The 26987-nt window shown below is 39.5% G+C and overlaps 4 protein-coding genes across 6 annotated transcripts; all 4 read left to right on the top strand.

The window, feature by feature from the left end:
- The first annotated feature begins 755 nt into the window (after positions 1–755).
- On the top strand, positions 756–6779 carry slc4a1b (solute carrier family 4 member 1b (Diego blood group)). Its single transcript, XM_068583023.1, has 16 exons — positions 756–912; positions 1430–1565; positions 2223–2295; positions 2819–2861; positions 2953–3137; positions 3469–3679; positions 3789–3992; positions 4064–4212; positions 4334–4528; positions 4653–4901; positions 5024–5113; positions 5503–5669; positions 5762–6003; positions 6105–6274; positions 6437–6610; positions 6699–6779. The coding sequence occupies exons 1-16, from the start codon at positions 756–758 to the stop codon at positions 6777–6779; spliced, it is 2526 nt and encodes an 841-aa protein (XP_068439124.1).
- Positions 6780–7960: 1181 nt separating this feature from the next.
- On the top strand, positions 7961–12995 carry LOC137789640 (upstream-binding factor 1-like protein 1). Of its 2 annotated transcripts, none has more exons than XM_068583379.1 (13): positions 7961–8188; positions 8275–8450; positions 8932–9024; positions 10223–10263; positions 10615–10750; positions 10852–10893; positions 10966–11034; positions 11348–11379; positions 11502–11691; positions 11771–11818; positions 11906–11986; positions 12334–12399; positions 12485–12995. In XM_068583379.1, exons 1-13 carry the CDS (start codon positions 8158–8160, stop codon positions 12527–12529), a joined length of 1050 nt encoding a protein of 349 aa, XP_068439480.1. In that variant the 5' UTR covers positions 7961–8157; the 3' UTR covers positions 12530–12995. The 2 variants fall into 2 exon arrangements, with proteins under 2 accessions (XP_068439480.1, XP_068439479.1); XM_068583378.1 differs by having other exon boundaries at positions 10220–10263.
- A 121-nt stretch (positions 12996–13116) lies between these two features.
- On the top strand, positions 13117–16543 carry atxn7l3b (ataxin 7 like 3b). The gene is made up of 9 exons (XM_068583390.1): positions 13117–13306; positions 13844–13890; positions 13996–14119; positions 14252–14384; positions 14535–14706; positions 14893–14993; positions 15121–15143; positions 15277–15322; positions 15620–16543. The coding sequence occupies exons 3-9, from the start codon at positions 14069–14071 to the stop codon at positions 15697–15699; spliced, it is 606 nt and encodes a 201-aa protein (XP_068439491.1). The 5' UTR covers positions 13117–13306; positions 13844–13890; positions 13996–14068; the 3' UTR covers positions 15700–16543.
- A 1493-nt stretch (positions 16544–18036) lies between these two features.
- smarcd2 (SWI/SNF related, matrix associated, actin dependent regulator of chromatin, subfamily d, member 2) lies at positions 18037–26778 on the top strand. 2 transcript variants are annotated; one of them, XM_068583800.1, is made up of 13 exons: positions 18037–18231; positions 19826–20022; positions 22037–22079; positions 22178–22300; positions 22440–22559; positions 23218–23313; positions 23673–23774; positions 23878–24039; positions 24389–24486; positions 24776–24911; positions 25031–25153; positions 25410–25511; positions 25632–26778. In XM_068583800.1, the coding sequence occupies exons 2-13, from the start codon at positions 19835–19837 to the stop codon at positions 25683–25685; spliced, it is 1347 nt and encodes a 448-aa protein (XP_068439901.1). In that variant the 5' UTR covers positions 18037–18231; positions 19826–19834; the 3' UTR covers positions 25686–26778. The 2 variants fall into 2 exon arrangements, with proteins under 2 accessions (XP_068439901.1, XP_068439900.1); XM_068583799.1 differs by having other exon boundaries at positions 18037–18604.
- The last annotated feature ends 209 nt before the right edge of the window (positions 26779–26987 follow it).

Here is a 26987-nt window from a genome sequence, read left to right as displayed (position 1 = left end):
TATTCAGTTTATTTTGTTAACATTCGGCATCATTGTTTTCCACATTTGACTCTCTCTCTGTGATTTGCTCTCTAGTTTTTACTGAGAAGCATTGTATAATTGTGTTTAAAGCATTATCATCACAAATAGCATATTACACATGGTATTTAGTTCATATGGCATCATCTGCATTACAGTTATTGACACTTCTGAGTAGTTGTAGAAATAATTGGCACATTATTTATAGACGGAGGCATTAGTACATTGAAACATTTTAAAATGACTTTCTCTGAATGGTGGTTCTTTGTTGAGCTGCAGAATATTAAGACTAAATGATTTGGTGCTAAAAATACTGCAACTTCATAGGACAGGATGAACAATTACAGCGACAAACAAATCCACTCAATGCACATGAGAGCATTGAGGTGTTGCTTTCAGTCCGACTTGAAATAATGCGGATCATCCTTTAACCTAAAAATGATTTACTTGATATAACAGCCATTTTCCATCTTCAGATTAGACAGAGACACAATAGTCACTCCCAGTGAAACACAGGTAGGAAGTGGCCAGTGAACCACAGCTGTGCACCACATGTCCAGACTGTAATTATGAGAGGTTCAAGTTTAATTTGTCCACCTGCCTCATCCAGATTTTCACTCTCTGTCTCACAGGCACAAGCATGTTTTGTGCTTGTGTCCAACATTCATGTTCTTATCAGCCAGTGTTTACTTCTGTCTATCTCTGGGCTTTAGAGGTGCGTGGAGCTGAAGGAGCTAATGAAGGACCCAAAGCAGCAGAGCTACTGGCAGGAGACGGGCAGATGGGCGGGCTACGAGGAGAGCTTCGACGCTCAGGCCGGGGTCTGGGCATCCTCGAGCATCTCCTTCCTCACCTTCAAGAGCCTCATCCAGCTCCGACGCACCATGAACACAGGTAAGAGGGAAATCTACTAGAGTATACGGAGTTTGTAACATAAACCAATCTGTCTATATACAACTATTGTCACTGATAGAAAGTAAATAAGGGCACACAGTATAGTCTTGAGGGAAGTCTTAGACACTTCACTTGTATGTCAGTTTATGATTCTTTACGCCACTTTAAATGTTGCAGCTGTTAAAGTGGTGTCTAAATCTGACAATGTGAGAGACTACTGGGTACTAGGTAATGTATTTGTTGATAATATTTTGTAATTATAATGTACATTTGAATTTTAAAAAAGTACAATATCTCCATCTTACGCTCAGTGTAATATTGTTCGACACAAACAACTTTTTTACCATCCTCATCGTCTCACTAACCATTAAGAAAAGAACTTGCCTGCTTCCTGCATTTTCCAAAAACTAAACTAAGCTTCTTCTCTTTTTATCTGAACCTCCGCTCAAACCACACCAGCCCTGCCACCCTCTGTATGTTCGACTCTGAATATTTTCCAATATGTTCCTTTGTCAAGGTGTGACTATTTTCAACTGTGAGGAGCGGACACTGTCCGGCATCGCAGAGAAGATGGTCACTGAGATGGTTAACAAGAAGGAGATCAGACCTGGGGACCGAGAGGGAGTGCTGAAATCTCTGCTTCAAAACCGCAGGTATCCTTCCAAGACCCAACAATGACTCAAACATACATGGCCTACATTTATGATGCTGTTACCCAAAGCTGCTCAGAGAAAGTTGAACACAACACGCAACTACTGTGGAGATCAAACTTATAATTATGAAACACTGTCTCTGACCACCAAACCACTGCTTTAGCCTTTAGGAAAGGTGACCAATGTACTGTAGTTACCTCACACTTAGAAAGGGTTTATACTCTCACTGTTGTTCAATAAGGAGTCTAACCTGAATAAAAAATGTCTGTAATTTAGACCTAAGACCACACGTATTGTACAAGATGCCTAATCTCTTAGGGGAACAGGACCATGGTAGACAGGACCCAAGAGCAGACACGAGACGACTTAGTTTGTTTGCAAAAACAAGATTACACAGGGGAACGAGACACAGGTGGAAATAATGAAGGCGGGACTTGCAATCACACATGAGGCTGGCACACGAGGAGGGAGGAGTCTGAAACGAGCGACAAAGTGAGTGACAGCCAACGCAACAGAAACAGACAGTGAACACAAAAACAACCCAGGAGATGGGCGTAACATAATCCCATATTGTGTTACTATACTATGATTTAATTGCCTTCAGTCTTCAGTCTGACACAAAAACGACCAAAGACACATGCCATTTTCTCCCTGCAGCCAATCAGATGACCCGGAGAGCCAAGTCCTGACTGATGGGGTGGACTTGCAGAAGTTTTCCGTCAAGGACAGAGTAAGTTCTTCCAGTAATGAGATAATCTATGTGATGGTGATAACATGACTTGGTATCATAACAACAGTGAGATGATGGCAGTGAACTTAAAGGTGAAAGTGATTAATGGTGTCAGTCCAAGAAAGCCTGTTCAGGAGTAAAGCTTGTAGATGTGTATGTTTCTTTTAGATGCATACATTCACATTATTTTGTTCTGACACACATTTCTTCAGTTTATTTATTGTTTAATAATTTTAGCTTTTAAATTTCCACACATAATGTTTTACTTATGTCCCTAGTGAAGTTTATACAATTTTAAGGGCTGTGACACAGGTCTTGGTATGTTAAATAAGTATTTTAATAAAGCTGTAATAATCAGATTGTAATTTCCTTCAGGGGACAAATTACAATTGCACATAATAAACTGAATAAAGCTGTTGTCATATTCAAGATGCACAGATTGACCAGGCATGATATAGTGGTAATGACAGGGATAGGAAAGAAAAATTAACCCTCTTGGTCTGCTCACTCTGTGTTCGATAAGAGGGAAGAATCTGACCGCGTTGAGGCCTCCATGGTGCTCGTAGGTAAGCCAGTGTTTGCAATGTTCTTATTTAGGATCCGGAGTACAGTATGTGTGTTTGTTTCTGCAGAAGCTTTTCTATCTGTTTGTACCAGGAGCCCTGGACTTCCTGGAAAGGCCTACAGTCGTGTTTGTGCGTCTGAAGGATGCTGTGGAGCTTGACTCCGCCATGGAGGCCCCGGTGCCTGTGCGATTCGTCTTTGCTCTGGTTGGCCCGAGCAAGACTGACATGGACTACCGCGAGACCGGCCGTGCTATGGCTGCACTGATGGCTGACAAAGTGAGTTAACTGACACTTCCCCTCGTCGATCTAAAACATGTGAGCAGTGATACAATTACAGAATATATGATGACTCCGGATAAAAATTCATGGTAGTTTAAGTTCGACTAGCTGAACAAGAGTTATTCAGATGCTGCCTAAAGAATATCTCAGACTGTACAGGATGTATTGTTGAAAAACACAATGAAAACTTGGTAGACAAAAGGAATGTTGAGGATTGTGGACTGCAAATCTGCATCAAAGTCATTGATTATATGAAACATGTATGCAAAGCTTGTGACCCTGCAGGGAGCATTTGACAGTCCCACTATCCCCTCTACCTCCATCCCAGGTGTTCAATCAGGTAGCGTTTCAGGCAAACAGCGCGCGTGAACTGACGGACGCCGTAGCCGACTTTATGGACTGCAGCATCGTCATCCCGCCCACAGAGATCCAGAATGAAGAGATGCTCAGCTCCATTATCAGCTTTCAGAAGAAACTACTGGAAGGCAGGATCAAGTCCTCTGATCCCGCCAGCCGGCAGGACTCCAAACCTCGCAGGGGTGAGTGCTATCAACACACACCCAACACTACGGTAGAGTGTGGTAGTCGTATAAAGCTCTGGGGTTAAACAACACACATAAACAACATTTAAATTGTTTCCCCCTCTAGTTTCCATTTCTTCTGGTCCCCCACCTGAAGACCCCCTGTCCCGTACTGGTCGTCCATTTGGTGGGATGATACGAGACATAAAGAAACGCTATCAGTACTACAAGAGTGACATCACAGATGCTCTTAACGTCCAGGTCCTTGCTGCTGTCATTTTCATTTACTTCGCCGCCCTCTCTCCCGCCGTCACCTTCGGAGGGCTGCTGGGTACGTGTGCATGTTTGTTGAGACGTGGTGTTGCTGTTGCATGCTATAATAATACTGTGCCCTCATCACAGCTGATAAGGTGGACAACATGATGGGCGTTTCAGAGCTCCTCATCTCCACGAGCATTCAGGGGATCATCTTTTGCTTCGTCGCTGCTCAACCCGTCCTGGTCATTGGTTTCTCTGGTCCTCTGTTAGTATTTGAGGAAGCCTTCTTTGCTGTAAGTTATTGCACTGATTAAGTTAATTCTTAAAACCGATTTTTTTTAAATGTAAATTTTATATTTTTTACTTTAATTTGCTTGGTCAGAGTACAACTCATTCCCAGTTTCCTTCATTCAGTTCTGCAAGTCCCAGGAAATTGAGTATATTGTTGCCAGAGTGTGGGTCGGAGTGTGGCTGGTCGTCATTGTGGTGATCATCGTGGCCTTTGAGGGCAGCTTCCTGGTGCGTTTCATCTCCCGTTTCACCCAGGAAATCTTCTCCATCCTCATTTCCCTCATCTTCATCTATGAAACCTTTGCCAAGCTAGGGAGGGTAAACCGTCTTCATCCATTTCACACATTCCATCTGTCCAAATGAAATCGGAGACGTTTCATCTCTGATGTCTCTCAAATTCAAATTATAACCTTTCTATATTTACTCTCTGACCTCTCTTTAGATCTTTAAGGCTCATCCGCTGATTCTGAATTATGATCATCTGAATGCAACTCTAGAAAATCCCTGGGGTCCAAAGACGGAAGCGGTGGTCATGTATGACAACACGACCGGCAACACGACTGTTCTTGTCAACACAATTAAGCCGTCTTACCCCAACACCGCCCTGCTCTCCATGTGCCTCATGTTAGGCTGCTTCTTCATTGCTTTCTTTCTGCGTCAGTTCAAGAACGGCACTTTTCTCCCTGGAAAGGTGAGTCGGGTCGACAAGCCATTACCAGATTGTTTCAGTAAAGTCAGTGAAGAGTTTATTTATGTCATCAGCTGTTTAATACAATTAACTCTGTAATAGTTGATCTGTTCTGTGCTGACCAGGTCAGACGTTTGCTTGGTGACTTTGGTGTGCCTATTGCCATTTTCCTCATGATTGTCGTGGACTACAGCATTGATGATACCTACACTCAGGTTGGCTCATATGAACAGGTTTTGCTTGATGTAACAATTTCTTATGTGTATACTGGCCATTAAAACATGCCTTTTTAATGTGCTTTCAGTGTAAGTTCACAGTATCTTTCTGTGAAAAAACAAATAAAAAAGTTTATTTGAAGCGGTATTACAGTATTTTTTATCATCACTTGATTTGATTAACTCAGACTGCACAGACCTCTTATAGTCTCCAGATAAACTTGATTTTTTTTTCTTCACGTGCGTTGATAATGCATATGGAAGGAAACTTTTAATATCCAGTATGCACATCTGAGCAATATTGTTTTAAGACAGAAAAGAATTGTCAATCCATCCTTTAACCTTTAGATTTAATCCATCGACTCAAAACCTGGTGACTTTCTTGACAGAAACTAACGGTTCCCAAAGGTCTGACGGTGTCGAATCCATCCAAAAGAGGCTGGCTCATCAACCCCTTTGGAGAGCACAAGACTCTCCCTGTGTGGGTGATGGTCGCATGCTGTGTCCCGGCCATGCTCGTCTTCATTCTGATCTTTCTGGAGTCTCAGATCACAACGTGAGTTACATCTCAACAACAATATCACTCACTGTAGTGTCAACCTCAGAAAGTCTTCATCAAACTTGATTCAATGTTACATCTGTTAACAGTCTGATTGTGAGTAAGCCGGAGAGGAAGATGATCAAAGGCTCAGGGTTCCACTTTGACTTGCTAGTATTAGTCGGCATGGGAGGGCTCAGTGCCATATTTGGTGTGCCGTGGCTCAGTGCTGCCACGGTGCGATCTGTCACCCACGCCAACGCCCTCACCGTCATGAGCAAAGGACCAAAACCTGTGATTGAGAAGGTGATGGAGCAGAGGGTCAGTGGCATCCTGGTGGCGTTGCTAGTTGGTATGTGCTGTCTAATCATCATGTATCCTTTTTTAAATATAAATATACAGGTCTGTCATTAAAACACAGTACACTTTATCTAAATGTAATTTTGTGTCAAGGTCTGTCAATTCTGATGGAGCCGATCCTTAAGATGATCCCCATATCGGCCTTGTTTGGGATCTTCCTCTACATGGGAGTTACCTCACTCAACGGCATCCAACTGTGGGATCGTATACTGCTTCTGCTCATCCCTACAAAATACCACCCTAATGAACCCTACGCCACCAGAGTAAGAGTCCAGTAACTAAAGTGCACTATGTATACCAACATTTGTGTTGTTTGAGTAATGGACTTGAATAACAGCGTTCATATTAACTCCTATAATTTGATGCTACATGTGTTAGAACAATGTTCAATAACCATGATTAATATGTTGACATGTCGGCTACAGGTGAGCACAGGACGAATGCACTTGTTCACAGCCATCCAGATCGTGTGCCTTGCAGTTTTGTGGATCGCTAAATCCAGTCCAGTCTCCCTCGCACTTCCCTTCATTCTCATCCTCACCATTCCTCTACGCATGTTTATGACTGGGCGTTTCTTCACTGAACTGGAAATGAAATGTGTAAGTGAATACCTACTGTCATTTGAATAAATCAATGCAGATTTAAGCAGTATTTAGCATTCATTTTTCTGTGTCGTTTGTTTCACAGTTGGATGCTGAAGACGCCAAAGTGACATTCGAGGAGGAGCCGGGGCAGGATGTATACTGTGAATCTCAGATGCCGTTGTAGATGTCTTACATGACAGCTATCATGCCAGAAATACTTTTATTTTAACAAATACATGTATGGAGTTATTTCATGAAAACATACTTTATAGTGTTAATATGGATGACCATTAATATATTGTAATTATGGTATTGGTCAAACAGTCCTGAAGAGTTTTCAACAGTCACGTAGGTAAAACAGTTGGACATTTTCAGAAAACATGATGTTTTTTGCAAAAAGGAAAGACAGGAACATTTAGAAAAGGCACTCAAACATCAAATAAAAAAATCAATCATGTTTGCACTCAAAAAATGGATGGATTGGATGCTCGATGAAAAATATTGTAATGTTATTATAGCCAAAATTGTGTATTTTTCAAAGCAATCGCACATTGAATGTAATGGGGCACATGCCACTTAAGTTATTGTTGTACTCGCTTGATGCGAGTAAAATCTCAACTCTAAATGAAGTAATTTATGATTTATAAGGCACAATGCAAACAAAGTGTAGATATTTTAGTGAAAAGAATGCCACTGTTACTCAATTCATTGAGAGGGAATCTTGTGTGTTGTCAAGTTTATATATGTAGTCTGTTGTGTTGCTGTCTTCTTGTCATCTCTCCATGAATAATGAAAAAAATACATCTCAAAAAAACCAACAACTTAGTTTCATTGGGTGCTGTTCACGTTTGATTGATCCGGGACCAATCACATGTTCTGCCAATCTTGTTTAAAACTTTTTCAATACCATTATTACCATTGATTACTTCTCACTTTGGCACGAGTACATTAATTAACAACTAATTTAACAAATGTATTGCATGTAACATTGGTAAATAATGAAATAATGCATAGTAAATGATCATAAAGGCATATTTAACCCTGGTAATTGAAGATATGTTAATATGTTTAAAAATAAAGTTGTCATTTCGAGATATTTTGAGCTAAACTTAGAAAGTCAATGAATATTAAAAAAGAAGGTGACAAACCAAAGTACATGTATTTAAATGTTCTGTACTCTATCAGTAGTCAGATGATTTCACGCCACGAGGCAACACTCTCCGGGCCAATAGGTGGCGCTCTGTAACCTCCACGCTGCTCGAACGTCAACATCCGCCAAAAAACATAAGGACGAAGAAGAAAATCCTCATTTCTGATTGGTTACTCTCCAAGATGAACGAGCCGATGAGAAATGGAGGTTAAATGCAGCTCTATGTGTGTATTGACGAAAAACATATCGAGCCCACTTAATGAACATATATTTAGGTTGAATATCGCGAGATTTTAGTTAATATTTTCGCTCATGTACAGTTTGCGGGAGACACTTGGATCGAGTTTGCGTCCACTTAACTTAACCGGAAGCAAAATACTTCCACTGGAAACACGTTGTATTGGAAAACAAAATGAGTGGAAGTGGGACTGAAGAATCTGAAGGTATACCGAAATACATATTTTTTTGTATCATAACTTGTATAACAATCAATTACCAAAATGTGATTTTCTTCTTGTGCTCTCACTAGAGTGGACCCGGGAAAACATCCAGCACCTACTTGCTGCGATGAAAGCATCCAACCCAGTAGAAACCAGAAAGCACGAGTACAAAAAAGCACTAAAACAGATGGACTGGAATGTGGTGGCTTTCCCCCCTTTCTCTCCTGAAGCATGCAAAGAAATGTGGAAACTGATTTTGGACAAAGTGAGTCACAGTTTAGCTCTAGACTTAGTTTCACCGCTCAGAAGCTGATCTGAGGCTTTCAGTCATAATCAACAAACTTAAGCAGATTGAGTTTCCCAGTTGTCAATGAAATGTAGATGCTTGAATCTGATACATTGGTCTTATATGCTACACATTACCATTTTGATTGTTGATTTGATGGATTTAGTCAAAGTGAAGATTTGTTTTCCTCTTGCTCAATGACACTTAAATAATAATAACATTTTGTTATAACTATGTAATGCAATGTCACCATGACTGATCATCTTTTTTTGTCTCTTTTTCTGTTGTGCCACCAACAATACAGAGAGAAATTTGATTAGAAAAGTTTTTTCAAATTAATACAGTAGCTTATTTAAAAGATTTACTTCCATGGTGAAGAAACACAACACACAATTTAGCATTTTTTAATATTTTTTAAAGTCAGTCTAATTAGGTTAATTTTTGTAATGGTCTTGCTCAGCTGCGTAAGACTCGGACCCTCACAGAGCTCCTCGTTGATGCGGAAGATGTCTTTTCCAATTCTCAAAGAGAAACAAAGAAAAGAAAGAGAAAGGTAAGCACAGCACAATCAAGACAGCTTCATGTTGTGAATACAAAATTGCTCAGTGCATGCAAGTATATATTCTAAACACTGTTTGAGGTCATTGTTTCTCTAGTACAAATCTCCTGCAAAACAGTAACGACTCAACAGTCTTGAAACCTGCACTCTGTGGAGTTCTCAACTGTACTACAGATAAAGAGAGAAGTATTACTGAAAGTCTAATAATATAACATGCTTCATTCTTTGACTTATTGCGTCTGTAGCTCATGGAGAGAGTGGTCATTCTAAAACCACACGGTTTTACTCCCTGGTTGACCCACAGTTTGCATGTTGAAGTGTCCTTGAGCAAGACACTGAACCCCCAGTTACTCCCCGGGTGCTTCACGACTGCCCACTGCTCATTAATTACTAAGGATGGGTTCAAATGCAGAGAATAAATGTCCCCGCTGTGGGACTAATAAATGATTAATCATTATTGTTATTGTACCTCAGATCTATCCACAGTGCCCAAAGAGACCCGCCCCTCCAAATGCTATCTTTTGCAAGAAAAAATTTGTCCAATTATTACCCAGAGATGAGCCAGCAAAAATATATTCACAAAGCTAGTCACAGAGTATAAGATTCTCTCAGATGAAGAGAAGGTACAGTCAGGTGAAAGGCTACCGCTAAAACAACACTTCTTTTCATTAAGTGTTGCCTTGGGATTCAACTTTGTAATGATCATTAATAATTGACATTTCCCAGGCTCAATATGAGGACAAATTTGAGCTTGCAAACGAAGAATACACAAGAAGGATGCAAGTGTTTAGGTAGTAAATTAACATGTATACAAAAATGTGATTTGGCCCAGAATAACTGTTTAAAATTCAGTGTCAAACTAATTATTTGTCTTTCAGTAAACAATATCTAAAACATACCTGGCCTGAGTGCAGAACCAAATTTTAGTGGCTCTCTGCAAACACCAAAGCTGTAAGCGATGGCACATCAGACATAGTCATTAACTCTAGTGTACTATGCATGGTTAGCTGGGCTTATTCTTGTTAACCCAAATACCTATTAATATAATATTCATATGAGTTAATACAATTTATGGCAGGGGTTATTTGGAGGGGAAACGCACTTGATTGCAATTAGATAACACTGCCGTCAAGCTTTAAATTATTACTTTAAGTATCTTCAAATTGATGTGTGACCTCCCTTCTTAAAGCAGGTCACTCCAGATACAAAGGGCATGCCTCCCAAGCCTCCCATGTAAGCCACACACACTCCACATTGACACTCGTTTAAGTCGTTTTGCTTTGTTGTATGTTCATAAATCAACAGTTTGCACCTTTCGCTATTTTTTTAAATCATATTTAGTCTTTTTTTTCAGAGCCCCCTAGTGGATTCATCCCTAGTGGATTCATCCACTATGGGGGCTTTACATTTTCAAGGGATTCATTCTCAATAGTTCTTGCTACTAGTCATTAAGTTTGGTCTTTGGAGAACCAGCCATACCTTTCTAATATGTCTAATCTTTCGGTAAATTAACACAAAACCAACTAATGCAAACCAGCAGTTATTTCACCAGCAGCTGATCACCTGTTTGTGTGTATATTTCAGGAGTGGATATAGTCTGTTTTGCAAAGAGCTTGATCTCAGGAAGAGTTTTGGAGGACATAGCTTACCTGTGTATGGCCAAGGTTGGCGAGATATGACTGAGAAACAGAGGGACGATTACAAAACACGCAGCACAATGGTAGGAACACACACTTTTGACACGGCTACAATAGATTTGGATGTTTGGTCACAGTAAAAATCTAATGAATCTAAATGAAACACTTTGTGTATCTCTTTCAGTTGAAGAGACAGTATGTGGATGAGCTGGATCAATTTCTAAAGGTAAGTAATTTAGGAAACTAGAGTTGCTGGCGCCATCAGACATTGTGTAACAAATGTTTTTATGTCCCTAAGAATTTTGATAAAAAGAAGCGGAAGAAGATCCTAGTGGAAAACCGTATCAACAGACCAGCCGTGTCTACGGTGAGAATTTTCATTCTTCCGCCACAAATCTGTTAGTAAGTTTAGTTAGTCCTGAAAATAGATGTTTAGTATTTGCAGTCATGTGCTGTCACTTCTGATTATTAAAAAAACATCTTTAGAGAGGTTGTTTTAAATTTTAAAAAAAGATCTGAGTGAAAATGTGTTTGCTTTCCTTTTTTTTTTTAGTTTCTTTCATTCTGCCTCATCCAAAGAACAGCTTATACTCACAGGGGATAGCTTGTTGTGTTCTCTTCACTTCTAGAAAATAACATAGGATTGATCTCCTCTTTTTAAATCCATTTTTTCATTCAAGAGACTTCCTGGGGAGCCCAAAATGCCATCTCGGTGAGCATAATCGTCATACAACATTTGTTCCATTAAGAGAGCCAGAATATATTCAAAGTAAATCAAACTCTGGGTTGTCTACCTGCAGACAAATTTGTGACTGAATATTTCTTTACTCACAGATCTGGTTGTAACATTTTCCGCAAAAAACAGATGTTTCTTCTGAGGGAGGAAATCCCAAATGCAAGGGAACGCTTCGCCATGACCAACAAAATGTGGCAGGACCTCTCGGAGGTGGAGAAGAAACGCTACAAAGAGGACGTATTCAAAAACAATAAAATATACTCCAGGCAGCTTTGGGAGTGGTTTAAGGTATCAAGAATCCTCGTCGTTTTTTCCCTTTTTGAACTGAGACTTCCTTTTAAAATGTGTCACCTTTTACATTCTTCAGACATTGCCGCCAGCAAAGAAGAAACATTATCGGAAACATAACCCCAGTGTAAGCACTTGAACCAATTCAGGTCCCATTTTGTTTCTTTCTTGAAAAGCATTTCTTAAACTTTCAATAATATGTTTATCCTTGCAGAAAATCCAATATCTTGATGATGGCCAAATGGAAGTTCATGACTTTCACGAAAAACCACGTAGCTCTGTTAACAGACCATCAGTAAGTTGAATTGTTGATGCAACACATGCAAAGTAATATATTCTTCTTAACCGCCCTTTCATGATGTGATCAATGCAATGCTCTGAAGGCTTTCAGTGAAGTTTAGAGTAAATATACTTTATCTTAAATAATTCATGAGATTTACTTATGACTTTTAAATGTATTCACTAAATGTATGCTGAATAGTATGTGGTCAAAAGTACAATCATAGCTTTAAGTCAACTATCTAATTTATGTCCAGAAGGAATAATATTTGGGAAGAAAATTACATAATTCTTTGAATGAAGAAAGCACACTTAAAAAAATAATTAAAAATGTCCAATTCACATTCATTTCCCACTACACAGGATTCAGAAGATGAAGACATTGACGACAGCGATGATGATGACGATAACAATTTGGAGTCTGATGAGGTTAGAACACTGAACACTTTTTTTTGCGATTTTTGTATTTCATTTTGCAACTCCAGATGTTTAAATGTCACCTGTTTATCTACAGGAGGAGGAAGACGACGACGATGTCATCGTTTTTGAGCTGTATTAATTGGTGATGAGATGGACAGCAGATCATCACACACATGCTTGTCAAGTTCAGAGCAGTAATCGGGATTTGACTCCATAGACTGGGCGCTCCAGTAGCTGATTTTAATGCCACATTGTGTGGGGGCCACCAGTACTCCTATGTGTTGAAACCTGTATGTACTACTATATAAAAAAAAAAATCTGCGTCAACATTTCTAAAAACATATAACTTTGACAGAATTATGTGTTTATGCAGGACACTAATGAGAAGCTTGAGAAATGTATTGGCTCTTACAGGTGCATCCTGCTACCGTTGAGGACTTGAGAGAATAGGATTGTTCTGGAAAAATCCATTTATTTGTTTGTATGGATAAACAAGAATATACTTTGTCAAGCATTGTTTTTATGATTATTATTAGTGATGTGAAGCCTTACATTTGTTTGTAATTTTTGTTATTATAAATCCAATAAAGATGACTCATCTTTGATTACCTGATGTAGTGACTTAACCATGCGCAAAAGCCAGACGAGGGTTTAAAAAAAGACCATCCTTTTTTTAAATGTTTTTTTAAACTACGTAACACTACTACAAAGCCGAACAAAGGGACAATTTAACTCTAACATCGCACGGGGTAACTCGCAGTCACATGCTATCCTGGAGGATAAATACATCCACATTGGCGTAGACTGGGAAAAACCCCGGCAGTGCTGCAAAGGAAGCGCTTGGTGGAAACTCGTGTAGCGATCGATTGCTACTGTCTGCTCTCTGTGATGTAAAGATGGATGCCTGCCGAAATAGGTAAATAAACACAATTAGCGAAATTGCGTGGCCGTGGTTGAGGTATGCTTCGCAGATCTGATTTAAATGAGATAACAAGCGTCGTTGTGAAGTATTTGGGGTTTCTTCTGGGAGTTGAAAGGCGAACAGCCGCAGTGCAGCAGCGGCGGTGGGTTCAGGGGACCAGCCTCGCTGTGGTCAAATGTAATTCTTCAACAGCGAAACGTACACTGACAAATGTATTACAATGTTTCTATTTACTCCGCCTAGTTTTAAACATGTGGCACGTTTAGCTCGTAGCTGTAGCTGCGGCTGACCGGGAGGTGATACCGTAGTGTTCACCTCTTGGCACGTTCAATTCCTCCAGCCTATTCATAGCCACGCTCTTTGTTTTCCTCGGCAAGGTTTTGGCTAAGCTATGCCTTGATGTAACCTTAGTGCTCAGACCAGCAAGGTGTTGCGTTTGATAACTGCGCTCACGTTGCGTCTTTGTGGCTATTGTAGACGTCGCAGTGCTACCACACCAACGCTGTTGTTCTATCTTTGTGTTATTCGCAGGTTATAAACGTGGGAAGTAAGTCCCGGGCAGTGTTCGGCGTGCAGTTGTAAGTAGCTGCAGCACATCCAGGGCGTCAAATGTTGACCACGCACAGAATGTGCAGGATGTAATGCCCCCGTGCTGCTAAACGTGTGTTTCCCTCTTGCTGCAGCCCTCTTCTTGGTAATGCTTGCTGCGCTACAGCATGACCACAGCAGCGTCGGCTCATCTGGTAGTTCTGGCAAATGAAAATGGAGGAGGTTTCAATGTCCAGCCTGGACAACAGCAAGCTGGAGGTACAGTCGAGCAAGGCCACAGTCTGGCAGTAGTTCAAGCAGCCTTGGACATGCACATTACATCCGCAGACACGAAGCAGGAATCAGACAGTTTGACTTGTGTCTCTGTTTCCTCCGGCCCTTCCCTGCCAGGGCCTAGCTCAGGACATCCTGTCTGACCTGGTGGAGGATGCATGCCTCGGGCTTTGCTTCGAGGTCCACCGGGCCGTCAAGCAGGGCTATTTTTTCCTGGATGACACGGACCAAGAAAGCATGAGGGACTTTGGTGAGCTCACAGTGAATTAATTTTCCTGACTGTCGATAATAAAGAAGGCCAAAGACAAAAGAACAACACATCCACTCAATAAACCAACAACATGTTTGTGTATTTCGACGTCCAAAGAAGCGACATTTATAGCTTTCTCTGAATTTCCAGAAATCGTGGACCAGCCGGGGTTGGATGTGTTTGGCCAGGTGTACAACCAGTGGAAAAACAAAGAGTGTGTATGTCCCAACTGCAGCCGAAGCATCGCTGCCTCACGCTTCGCCCCGCATCTGGAGAAATGCCTGGGGATGGGACGCAACAGCAGCCGCATCGCCAACCGCAGGTATGAGAGTAAGACGGCCACCCCAGTGACAACCATTACAAGCACCCACACAAGTATTTACAAACTAGAATGATACAGTACTGTGTGTGTGTGTGTGTGTGTGTGTGTGTGTGTGTGTGTGTGTGTGTGTGTGTGTGTGTGTGTGTGTGTGTGTGTGTATCATGCCGCCTCCTTCCTCTTTTACAGAATAGTCACCGGTAACAACACCAACAACAAGTCAGAGAGCGACCAAGAGGATAACGACGACGTCAACGATAATGACTGGTCTTACGGGGCAGAAAAGAAAGGTGACGGACTGGTGCTATGGTGGACCTCTTGGTAGCCATACTAAATGTTGATGCCAGGAATAATCATTTCTAATCACATTACTCAAATGTTTCTTTGAATCTAAAATGTAATGTCTTTCTTTTACAGCCAAGAAAAGGAAATCTGACAAGGTGCTCTTTATTTGCTCAATTTAATATAACAATCGTGTGGAGCATTAGACTGTTTTATTTCAAACTCATGGATTCTATTTACGTATTGCTAATTTGTTAACTCAAACATGGTGTTTTTCTTATTCCACCTCAGAATCCAAACTCACCCAGAAGATCTAAATCATTCAAGCATAAGAGCAGTAAGTGGAAATTAAGCAGTTTACTGTATACTCTGTGTACTTATCACATCATCAAATACTCACCAATCTTCAAAAAAGTCATCAGCTTTTTGGTGAATTATTTTGTATATATTATGGTTTATTTATATAAGTGAACTCACTTGGTGTTGAATAAAATCGTTCTTAAATGAGGGTTTGGTTCAGTCCTGTTGATATTGTTTTGAAAACCTGTCTCTTGGTATGCATTGTATATGTATTTAAATCACTGGAGTTCTCTGGTACAAGTGACTTAATGACGTCTGCTGTTTCATCCCATAGGCATGATGGGTCCTAGACGCCGCTTGGACAACCAGGAGAGCCCTCGCATGCTGATGAAAGATGAGGCATTCCCTCAATAACACACTCAGCCACAAACACACATTCTCTTACCATCGTGTTTGCACATACACACAAACACGCACACAGGAAGACCAGTAACACTCAACGACGTCCATGTCATAGGTGACATTCATGGCGTTTGCTGCTCTGCAGAAGCAGTCCCGACCTCCCACTGTATACTTGACAGATACAATTTTTTCTTCACACAAAATCACCATACCAACACTCATTTCTTCTTTTGTTTTAGTTAATTTTGTCTCAGTTTTTTTTTTTGCTGGAGTCCAAAATAATGAATATCACCATGTCAATTTCACTTCACAGAGGTAGCTTTTAGTTTTATACATGCAGCAGCCAAGCGGAGCCGGCTGTGTGGAGAGTGAACTTTTTTTTTTAGATGCATAAATGATTAAGCATTAGGTGTACCTCTATTTCTTCAACTTTTTTTAAAATTGCATTCTTTAAAAAAATAATGTCAAAGACAATCATTACTTATGGTTTGTCTTTTATTTTAACATACACTGCAGGCTCACAGTTGAATCACAATATTAAGAGAAACAACCCTCAGTTTGTCAATCACCTGTGGAAACTTGATTTAAAAAACAGTTCTAGTAAACGAGCCCTTAATTGTACAAACAGGTATTTGCTGCTGACTGTGGATTTGTTTTGGTTCATTACATTTTTGGTGGATTTGTCAGCTTGTTTTCTAGCATTCAAAAATGTCTTTGTATCATGTGTTTACATTGTAAAGGGTTACATATATCTTTGGTGTGATGTGATAGTGTAAATATTCCAATAGTTGAATTGCTGCTATCATGGCTCAGTTTGTTTCTTCTGTCTAGCATAATAAATGATTTGTTACCTGTCGTTATGTCTGGTGGTAACTTGTAACTGAATGTGGTTTTGATAGTAACCCAGAATGAGTACTTACGATGGATGACCACCAGGGGGAGCTGTTGGTCAACAAAAAGGGTCTAGAGACGCTCCAGTTTTTATTATCTCAATGTCTTTTTTGTAAGGCATAAATGTTGCTTTGTGAACTCTTTTTTTTCCAGTGATGTGGTTTTGTATATATTATTCTTAGGAAACTTGGATATAGTAAACACAAAAGTTCACACAGTTGGAGAGTTTAATCAAATAAAAGGGTTTTGCATCAAGTTCCCTGAATAGAAAGCTGCCAGGGGAACCAGTTCTGCTACCTTCAGGTGATCCTCCTAAACTCCGAAATCTGAGCTCTCATTCAATTGTGTGTTGGTGGCATTATAGATGGTGTTATATCAAGAATGTTAAGAGAATTTGGGAACAAACCTTTAAGAGCTATGTGTGTTGAACCAGTAATCAAAGAGGTCAAATTGTCCAACATTACCCCAAAAAGCAAAGATGAGCAGAGCTGGTCCAACATATGAATGTGGGTTTCTTTATTACAAACTTTTACATTTTACACCATTAATCATATCAAAACCGGATTATTCAGCTACAAAGCTGTGTATATAAAGCAGTTAAAACCAGTAATGAAAGGAAAGAAAGTATTGCACTTAAGTATAGTTTTGAGATATTTTTTAATGACACACTTCTACAGCACAGCTTATCAGAGAAAAATAATGAACTATTGACTATATTCACGACAGATGTTGTTACTAGTTACTTTTCAAAACAGTGACATAAAATATGGTGATGCAGTATTATAGTTGCATTTAAGCTTTGTAGTCTATAGCCTATAAAGAAGTTATAATTATTTGTAATATGATAGACATTATTCTGAAATGGGCCACTCTATAATGAGCACTTTTCCTTTTGGTGCTATAAGCATATATTTTGATGCTAATACTTTTACTTGTCACAATTTTAATGCTGGACGTTTAGTGTATTTCCACACTATATTACCCCATTTACAGAAGTACAATATTTGCTCCCACCACTGGTTAAACTGCGCATCGATAGATCAGTATTAACAGCCACATTTCAATTTGCACTCCACGATGATGACGTCAATTAATGTTTAATTTAGTGGCCATGCCTTCCAGCGAGGCCCCAGTTATGTAGTTATATGTATGTATCTGCTCACATGGTGCATCATCCTAAATCAAATTACCACAAATTAATCGATGCACAAAAATTCACAAGGCACAGGAGCAAAGGAGGAATACTTGTTGTTTTTCTGTGCAAGTGCTTTAGCTGTCATACATAGTCTGTTTCTGGAATTAAGGTCAATTCATTACCATGCATTCATTTACAAATACTAGTATCTGACAGTAGAGTCTGTAAAATGTCCGACATCCACGAAGGCAGCGTGTGGCATTGTGTATGTGTGTGTGTGTGTGTGTGTGTGTGTGTGTGTGTGTGTGTGCGCGCGTGTACAGGCAGTTACAAGAAGAATACTTCCCGGTATTGCTAAAGAGACGTTTGTCTTAAGCCAGCCTCACTGGGAAATAGCTGCTAGTAGCGAGGTGCAGACATGAGAACAAGGCGAGGGGGTGACAAACACAGAACAGACACCACGAACTGGCCAGAAAACAGGCAGTTGTTCGCAGAAGCAAATCCCGGAACTTCAGACGGTAGGAAACGAGCTAACGTTAGCTAGCTTTTTTTTCTTCTTCTTTTTCTTTTTTTTTTGACAGTGTGCTTGTTGTCAAACCACAACCCGACATCATTTAAAGTAACTGTGTCGTCGGCTCGCCAGTTACTTTCGTGTTTGAACCAGCTCGGTGGCTTTTGATAAGACTTCTTTTTGGACCGAAATTTGGCGTCGAAGTTTTTTTTAACCACTTGTGGACTGAGAAGATGGCTTCAAGAGGAGGATTCACCTCGATGAATATGAACGCGAGCCCCATGAATGTGGGGTATGCTGCGGGTATGAGGATGCCAGGTCTGCCCCAAGCCCCGGCGGGATACCCCCGCAGCATGAGCAGCGCGCCGCAGTATCCCCAGGTTGGTTTTCTGCTCAATAAACTGGGAAACTTGGTAGCTTGTTGAGTGAAATGAGGAGGTAATGCAATCCGTTAAATTAAAGTTACTGAGGCGTTTTGTTTGTGCTGCGTTTAAGCTACATTTAGATGAAAAATTATATTTTTAAAATCCAGTTGAAAACAGTCAAGCGACATACCAAAATAAAAGCTCTTTTTTAATTGTTATACCGAGGTGTGGATGCTACTTCCGCATTTGAATATGGTAGTTTTAAACTTAGTTACTGCCACCATACATTCAGTTCATTTTTTTCACATGGCGTTATAGTGATTGATCATGTTTTACCTTTTAAGTATTTGTACCTTTTTCATGTATAATTAGTATCACAAATCAATGTGTTGTCCACGTTTGAAAGGGATTATCACGTGGCCTGACCTCAGCCTCCTGTCAGTTAGCTTAAAAACAAAAGTAAGTTCAACATCACCATCTGTCAGAGCTAAGGCTGCATATATTATCCCAGTGTTGCCACCATCTGCAGCTCCATGTGGTCTTTAGTTATGATGCATTATTAGAGTTGTCTCATGTTTGTTAGTCAGAGCCATATGGGTTTAGATATTTGTTCTTTTGTTATAAGAGTATGACCAAACGAAGGAAGCAGCACTGTAAAGACAGAACATACATTGTTGATAAGTCCATTAAATGTGGTTTATGTCAGAATATTACAGACTTATGATAGAGATTGGAAAATATAGAAATAGCTAGCACTGACGCCTCACAGCAAGAGGTGCTTTTGTGTGGAGTTATGTTCTCCCTGTGTCAGCGTGGGTAGCCTCTGGGTTAATTGGACTCTAAATTGCCCTTAGGTGTGAGCGTGAATGGTTGTCTGTCTCTATGTCTGCCCTGCAATGAACTGCCGACTTGTCCAGGGTGTACCCTGCCTTCGGCCATTGACTGCTGGGATTGGCTCCAGTGCCCTGCTAAAACAGGATAAGCAGTTCGGATAATGGAATGGATGAATAGTACTAAAAGTGATGCTACACACAATGTGCTCACATAGGGACCATAAACCCATCTTTTAGAAACCAGTTCTGCAGGAACAGAAAGTAAATAAAACATTTATCTAAGCCTATATTAATAACCACACTTTTCTGGAAAGGAGAAGTAGTGAGTACTGAAGGGTCTGGAGAAAGTAAAAAAAAGAAAATTATTTTGAAAGTGAAATCAGCTTCATCTTCTTTTTTTTAGCGCTCAGGGATGCCATCGAACAGAGTGGGGGGCCCCATGGGGTCAATGGGGGGTCAGATGCCTGGTCCTTCTTATGGTGGTGGGAACATGCCCATGCGGCAAGGCATGGGGCCTCCAGGCATGGACGCCTCGAGGAAACGGTTCCTTCATCTGCATCATCAACAGCAGCAAGAGGCACTGGGAGGCCAAAGACGAGGGTAAACTGTGAAGAAGTGCCAGTGTTTTTGTGAGAGGGGAATGAATAAAGTGAAGATGAACAGCCTGGGGCCAAATCAGGAAATGGCGCTTATTAAACAACTTATTTAAGGGTGTTACCTATAAATTGATTGATTCAACATAATATATATATATATATATATATATATATATATATATATATATATATATATATATATATATATATATAAGGTAACAGTGATAAACAACCATGTATTTTCTTACAATACACTTGAAATACTGCAAACTCTTTAATGCACATTATACCTCGTGCAACGTGTACTCTTTTTTTTTTTCTCAAAATTTAGAGATACAAACCTTAATTTTCTGACTTTGACTGATTAGAACAAAAATATTGCTGCAAAGTTGTGGCCAAAGTCAAAGAGTTAGATTTTTTTCATAGTATTGTTATTTTTTAGCTTTATATGACATAATGATACCAGAAAAGTGATCACAAGGATCATGAATTTAGAAAGAGGGCCATCTCATGATGAAAATTAATGTTTTTTCTCCTCATTACCAAACCTGGTTTATAGCAAGCATAAATATCTTAAGGATGTTTCTGGTAATGTTTTCCTCAGCCAGGACTTAGCGGTTTTACTTCAGTGGGAAATGTTTTTCAAATTTTAGTTCACGTAAAAACAAAAATCATTGAATTGTAAATATATATTTTCATATATATATCACAGTCATACAGATTTAGTGGCTAATTTTGCCTGTTATGGCTCATTAACAATACAACAACGCCACTATTCATTCAGGATTGTTTTTTCTCTGCAGTCTGCTTGTGAAACTCAGATCACCGACACAGGGAGAGGAGTGTCTCATGACTGGTCTTTGCTTTCAAAGCAGGAGGCACAAGTAGATGTCTTTGAGTTCAAACTGCTCTGTGATATCACGCTTATAAATATGGCGATGCATGATGTGAGGAAGCATTTACGGTTCATCCACAATGAACCTCTTCTCTTTAATACTTTATTTAAGAACAAAAATCCTCAGAATAGAATGAGCGGTGTGCCGCAGTGCCAGAAGCAGCAATATACATTCTCAATAATGAGATTGGGAATCAAATTTAGTCCTAATGACTAATGAACTGTGTAGTTAAATTAAATAAACAAAAAGGCTTTTATGAAGTCAAGAGCGATGATGGGTAACAGCCTATGGTGATCATTCATGGTTAAGTTAATGAAGAGGTATCATTGGCCAAGATTTTGTTATTTCATTATGAAATCTTCAAAAATAATTAATAATTAAATTAAGTAAATGAGGTACGTTAATCTTTTTGTGCGTCATTCCACACATTGTCTACATAGTACAGTATGTCCTTGTTTGACTGAAGTTATTTTAAGCCAGTGGTTCTCAAACGTTTTCTGTCCCGCACCACTTTGAAGGAGAAAAAATGTTCAGGCCCCAACAACATTGGAACAAAAGGGTCCAACTTTTTGAGACTCCTCCATCGGTCTTATTTAATTAATAGATTTAAAAAAAATGAAATATCCCTTGTAAGTAAACCAGATTGCTCCATCTGACAAAAAACTAATGCATGTGCAATCACTTTGTTAAAACAATGCAAATAAAGTTATATATGTGCAAAAAATAACTCATATTTGGTAAAAAGTTTACCATGGAAGCTGGTTGGGTATTCTCCCTATAGTTTCATGTTGAAGTGTCCTTGAGCAAGACACTGAAGCCCCAGTGCTTCACAGCAGCACAAAGCTCCTTAATAACTAAGGATGGTAAAATGCAGAGAATAATTCCCCCGCTGTGGGATTAATAAAAGATTCTTGGAAAAAAAAAAAACATTTTAAAGAATCTGCATCTCCCCCCGCGCCCACCTGTAATACCTCCACGCCCCACAGTTTGAGAACCACTGTAAGCCACTGGATCTTTTATATTTTAGAGAAAGTACAGAGTTCATGTGGTCAATTTGTTTTCTTTTAGTAAATGTACATGTAGTGCTTTGTAAATCCTCTTTATGCTTTCTATGGGATACAGACCAAAAAGGCGCAAGATGGCTGACAAGGTTCTCCCACAAAGGGTAAGAAAGTTTCCCTTCAATCATACTTTAGATGGATTCAGTTTGTTCACAGTTGGCTGCATCTCTTTAACATTCATGCATTGCTGTTGGCTCATTAGATCCGAGACCTGGTCCCAGAATCCCAGGCCTACATGGATCTCTTGGCATTTGAGAGGAAACTGGATCAAACCATCGCCCGAAAGCGTATGGAGATTCAGGAAGCCATCAAGAAGCCCATCATGGTACTTCTTCACAAGAGTGCATTGTCAGATTTTACTATATTCAAATTGGAAATGTATCTTCTTATTACAACTTGCCATGGTACATTTTTGTTTGAGAAACTGTTCCTGATATATGTGCTTGTTCATTTCTTTGACGCAGCAAAAACGTAAGCTCAGGATCTACATTTCTAACACGTACACCCCCAGCAAACCTGAGGGCGAGGAGGCAGAGAAGGTGTCCTCCTGGGAACTGAGGGTGGAGGGAAAACTTCTGGAGGAAGTACGTGAATAACTTCCTTCATTTGAATTGTCTTGCTCTGTTTCTCCGTTGTCCCAGCGGGGTCTGGCTCCAAGTGTTTCAGTCTGTCTTATTTAGTTTCCGTGAAAACTTTAGCCATTCAGCTCTGGTTGGCTTGTGTCCCTGGCTCAGACCACGCAACCAGATGTGTGTTTACAGCTCTCCCCACTCTACTTCTCAGACACACAAACGCGCACGCTCATGTTCTCTTTTGAAACAAGGAATTGAAACCACCGGCCGTTACATACCATGATCTGACAAGCCTCCCCTCCCTCCATCAATTCCAGCAACTCATTGTGTCATCTGCTGCCACATGAAGGAGTGTTTTTTTCTTTTCAGTTCATTTTTCTTCTCTGGCTCATTTGGTTTAGGCATGCGTAGGAGTTTTGCATGCAGTAACAGAAAAAGAAAAGAGATGTGAGGGATGGAGTGAAAGGGGTCATGTTGTGCAAACAGACTTAAACAGGGCTTTAGAGAGGGCGGGGGCGCAACAGCTTTTTCTAGTTGTCTCCAGTTTTGTGCTTTACCACCCCCAATGTGTTCAGAGTTAAACAATATGGCTGCACAGACTGACACAGCACAATAAGAAGACCGATAGATAACAAGCTCTCTCTCTCTCTTTTGCCCTTTTTGTTCCTAGTCTGGCAAGCAGAAGAGGAAATTCTCATCTTTCTTCAAAAGCCTGGTGATTGAGCTTGATAAGGAGCTCTATGGACCTGACAACCACTTAGTAGAGGTATGACATAATTTTAGAAGCATGTGATGCATCTTTCTCAGAACATTTTAGTCACACCGACACCAAAATGCTCTGAAACGGCACTAATCAAAAAAGGGAGTTCAGCTGAAATCATTAGAACTTTTCTAGTCGATCCTTTCTTCTATTAAGAATCTCTTAAATCTTGAGGATATCCCACCATCTTTATTTAACACATACATTCTTAATCTCAATCAATTTTATGGTAACTATGATCTTTCACGTTTTATATATTAAAAAACAGCAGTGTAGCAAGCGGTGTAAATATTTCTGCTGAGATTTAGTTTTAGAGCTCATTGGACTAAATTATTCAAATTTAATCTTTTGACTTTACCTTTCAGTGGCACAGGATGCCCACTACTCAGGAGACGGATGGTTTCCAAGTCAAAAGGCCCGGCGACATGAATGTTAAATGCACCCTCCTGCTCATGCTCGACCACCAGGTGCATTTGCGCAGTTACCTTCTCTCTAATAGTCATACTGTATGTCTTGATGGGATAAATGTCTTACATTTTAAAATTTTTGCTCCAATGCCTTTTTTTCCAGCCCCCTCAGTACAAACTGGACCCTCGGTTGGCTCGTCTGCTGGGTGTGCACACTCAGACCCGAGCCAGCATCATGCAAGCCCTTTGGCTCTACATCAAGAACAACAAGCTGCAGGATTGTCATGAGAAGGAGTACATCAACTGCAACCGCTACTTCAGACAGGTAATGTAATGGTTTTAAGATGCTTGCTCACCACTTGGGCATCTCCCACTGTTGCTTTGACATTTGAAAAAGCTTTCAAACTTATTTGTTGTATATTTTCAAATGTGCAGAGCCTATCAAATGTTATAAGAGCCTAATAATGTATACCAACTGTAGGATTTGTACCATTTGAAAAAATCTAATTTGAAATTTCCACCAATAGATGCTGCCCTCCGTGACTGTGTAGGACTTTGAATGTGCAGCATGTGTTTTTAATGTTTCTATGCTTGTGGAGATACAAAATAAAAACTAGACTTTACCATCATCATGTCAAAATTGCTCTGTTTTGTTTTTAACCAAATCTGTTCAGATCTTCAGCTGTCCTCGCATGAGGTTCTCTGAGATTCCCATGAAACTGGCCAGCCTTCTGCAGCACCCAGACCCTATCATTATCAATCACATGATTAGGTAAAGGAATGTTGATCATTATCCCCTTTTCTGTGTTTGTGTACTGTGTTGACATGCCAGTGTTGTCCAGATCTGATTTATTTATTTTCTCAAAGACTAGTTTTTGCTTATAAGCTTTGATTTACAACTGTAATGCAATTATGTGAACTGCTTTTTAAAATATTTTTTTTTAGCTTCACAATTTGGACCATCAATAATGGTTTCTGGTCTGCTCTCAAAAGCTTCCCTCAACAGCATGCTTGACTTTAGTTTTTGGTTTTGCTGTGTCTGCGTCTGCGTCTCTGAGCAGTGTGGACCCCACAGATCAGAAGAAGACGGCATGCTATGACATTGATGTGGAGGTGGATGATCCACTGAAGGGCCAAATGAACAGCTTCCTGTCCTCTACAACCAACCAACAGGAAATTGCTTCGCTGGAGATTAAGGTATGGCCTACCAGTCAGTCACTAGACACATGCCGTAATAAAAGGGAAATCAAGTCAGATTTCAGATTTAGTTTATCTTTAAATGAAAATAATTTCTGCTGTGGTTGTTTTGACTGCAGATTCACGAGACAATTGAGTACATCAACCAGCTGAAGACCGAGAGAGACTTCATGCTGAGCTTCAGCAATAAACCTCAGGATTTCATACAGGACTGGCTCAAGTCTCAGTGCAGAGATCTGAAGGTGAACTTAGGTCTTATACTATTTTATTTTACACAAAGTATTGCTCAATGCATAATATTTCAAAATATTGATACTGAATTATTTGTATAGATCTCACTGTATTCATTGTTTGCTCAAATTTAATGACTTCAGTGCCCTAACTGCAAAAGTAAATTGATCATTTACAACATTGTTTTGGCATTTGGGAATGAAAGTTTTCTGTATTCATGGCATTGTGGTTCTTCGTGTTCAAAGATACATTTCTTTTTTTCCTCAGTTGATGACAGACGTGACAGGAAACCCAGAGGAGGAGAGGAGAACAGAGTTCTACCAGGCTCCCTGGGTACCAGAGGCAGTTGGCAGATATGTTTACTCCAGAGTAAGGACTCACAGCCTAATGCACTTCTTAATGAAGCACATGTTTGATATTTGTTTTATTGTGATCTGCAGATAGTTATTAGCTTTGATAAGCACTAACGCTATCGCTTTTCTTTTTCAGTTACAGCAGAGAAGACAAGAGTTGGAGCAGGTTTTGGGTATCCGACTCGCCTAATGACATCTTCCGCTGCCAGCTTCAGTTGATCAATCAAATGTTAATGTCTACTCAGTCTGAATTGTCATTTGCCGTGGAAGAAATAAGATAATATTTCAGCCTAAATGTTCACACAAACTTCCTCACTGACATTGTATGACAGAACAGTATTTAGGTGAGATACATAAAAGATAAAAGTTCTTAAATCAACAAACTATATGGGACAAAAAGTGATTAAAATCTCCTTAATAATATGTTTGCATTGTGTATCACTTTTAGCCTGTTAAAATAATCTTTGCCTTGTTTTGCAATATGATTTGTTTATGGTACAATATGCTTGTATGTTTGTGAGCTTCGGTGCTGTGTGGGTGGTTTTCACCATCACAATGTGTGCTATTTGGAAAAGGGTGTCTGTTTACTTTTACATTTGAAAGCCATAATTTTTAGAAAGGAGCAAGAAAAATATATTTTCATTTTAAAAAACTATGTAGAAAATATGCATTGTATTCTTTAAAAAAGAGAAATTCTTAAATTGTCTAATGACTGATAGGAATTAATAAGAAGCTTTTTAGGCCAACAATAATTTTTGGTGCTGTTTTTTTAACATAGTGGATTTATAATTTTAAAAGAAACATTTCTTTACTGTGTAAGAAAGCTCTTTATTTGAGTCTGCTCTGTCTCGCTGTAATTCAGCAGCTCAGTTTTTGTACTTCTTGGCTGTTTACATGCTGTTCTCGTTTGTTATTGGGGTTGATAGGGTTATTGTTATAATGTCAGAAATATGAACTGTGGCATGCTGTTAAGATTAAAGGATTCTTCCTTGAAGATCAATACCTTCCAAGAAAAAATAGGAAGGCCGTTGTAGCGTGTCAACTAAACAATACACCAATTTGTTATGAACAGTTTATAGTTTCATGGGGGATTTTTCATTGAAATGCTATTTTGTTATAGTTTTGTATGAGAGGGTTTTCTAAATGTCTTGAGACATTCCTTGTTAAAAGAGGTCTTGCTGTGCCTACATTTGTTTTGTGAAGAAGGCACTTAAAATTGTAATAATTGTGTTTAAATGTTTTATACAGCCTCTGTAAAATGTTTGCATGTTGTGTATCAATCAAATGCCTTTATCAATTATACATTTTAAATATTTTTTACAATAAATATAGTTGCAAATGTTTGTTACTTCATTATACAGAACATATTACGAGGTTGCCAATGGTATTATTATTGAAACTAATGGAGTAGACTTTTATATTCATAAAAAGTTTTACTATGCAAGTTTAGCTGTGTGGTTAGAGGCTGGGCCGTGAGTGTGCATGTTAGAAC

This window comes from Clinocottus analis, unplaced genomic scaffold (assembly GCF_023055335.1).
Source record: "Clinocottus analis isolate CAN_PGR_092001 unplaced genomic scaffold, fCliAna1.0.p SCAF_19, whole genome shotgun sequence".
Classification (NCBI taxonomy): Eukaryota; Metazoa; Chordata; class Actinopteri; order Perciformes; family Cottidae; genus Clinocottus; species Clinocottus analis.
This window is presented reverse-complemented; position numbering and strand designations above follow the sequence as displayed.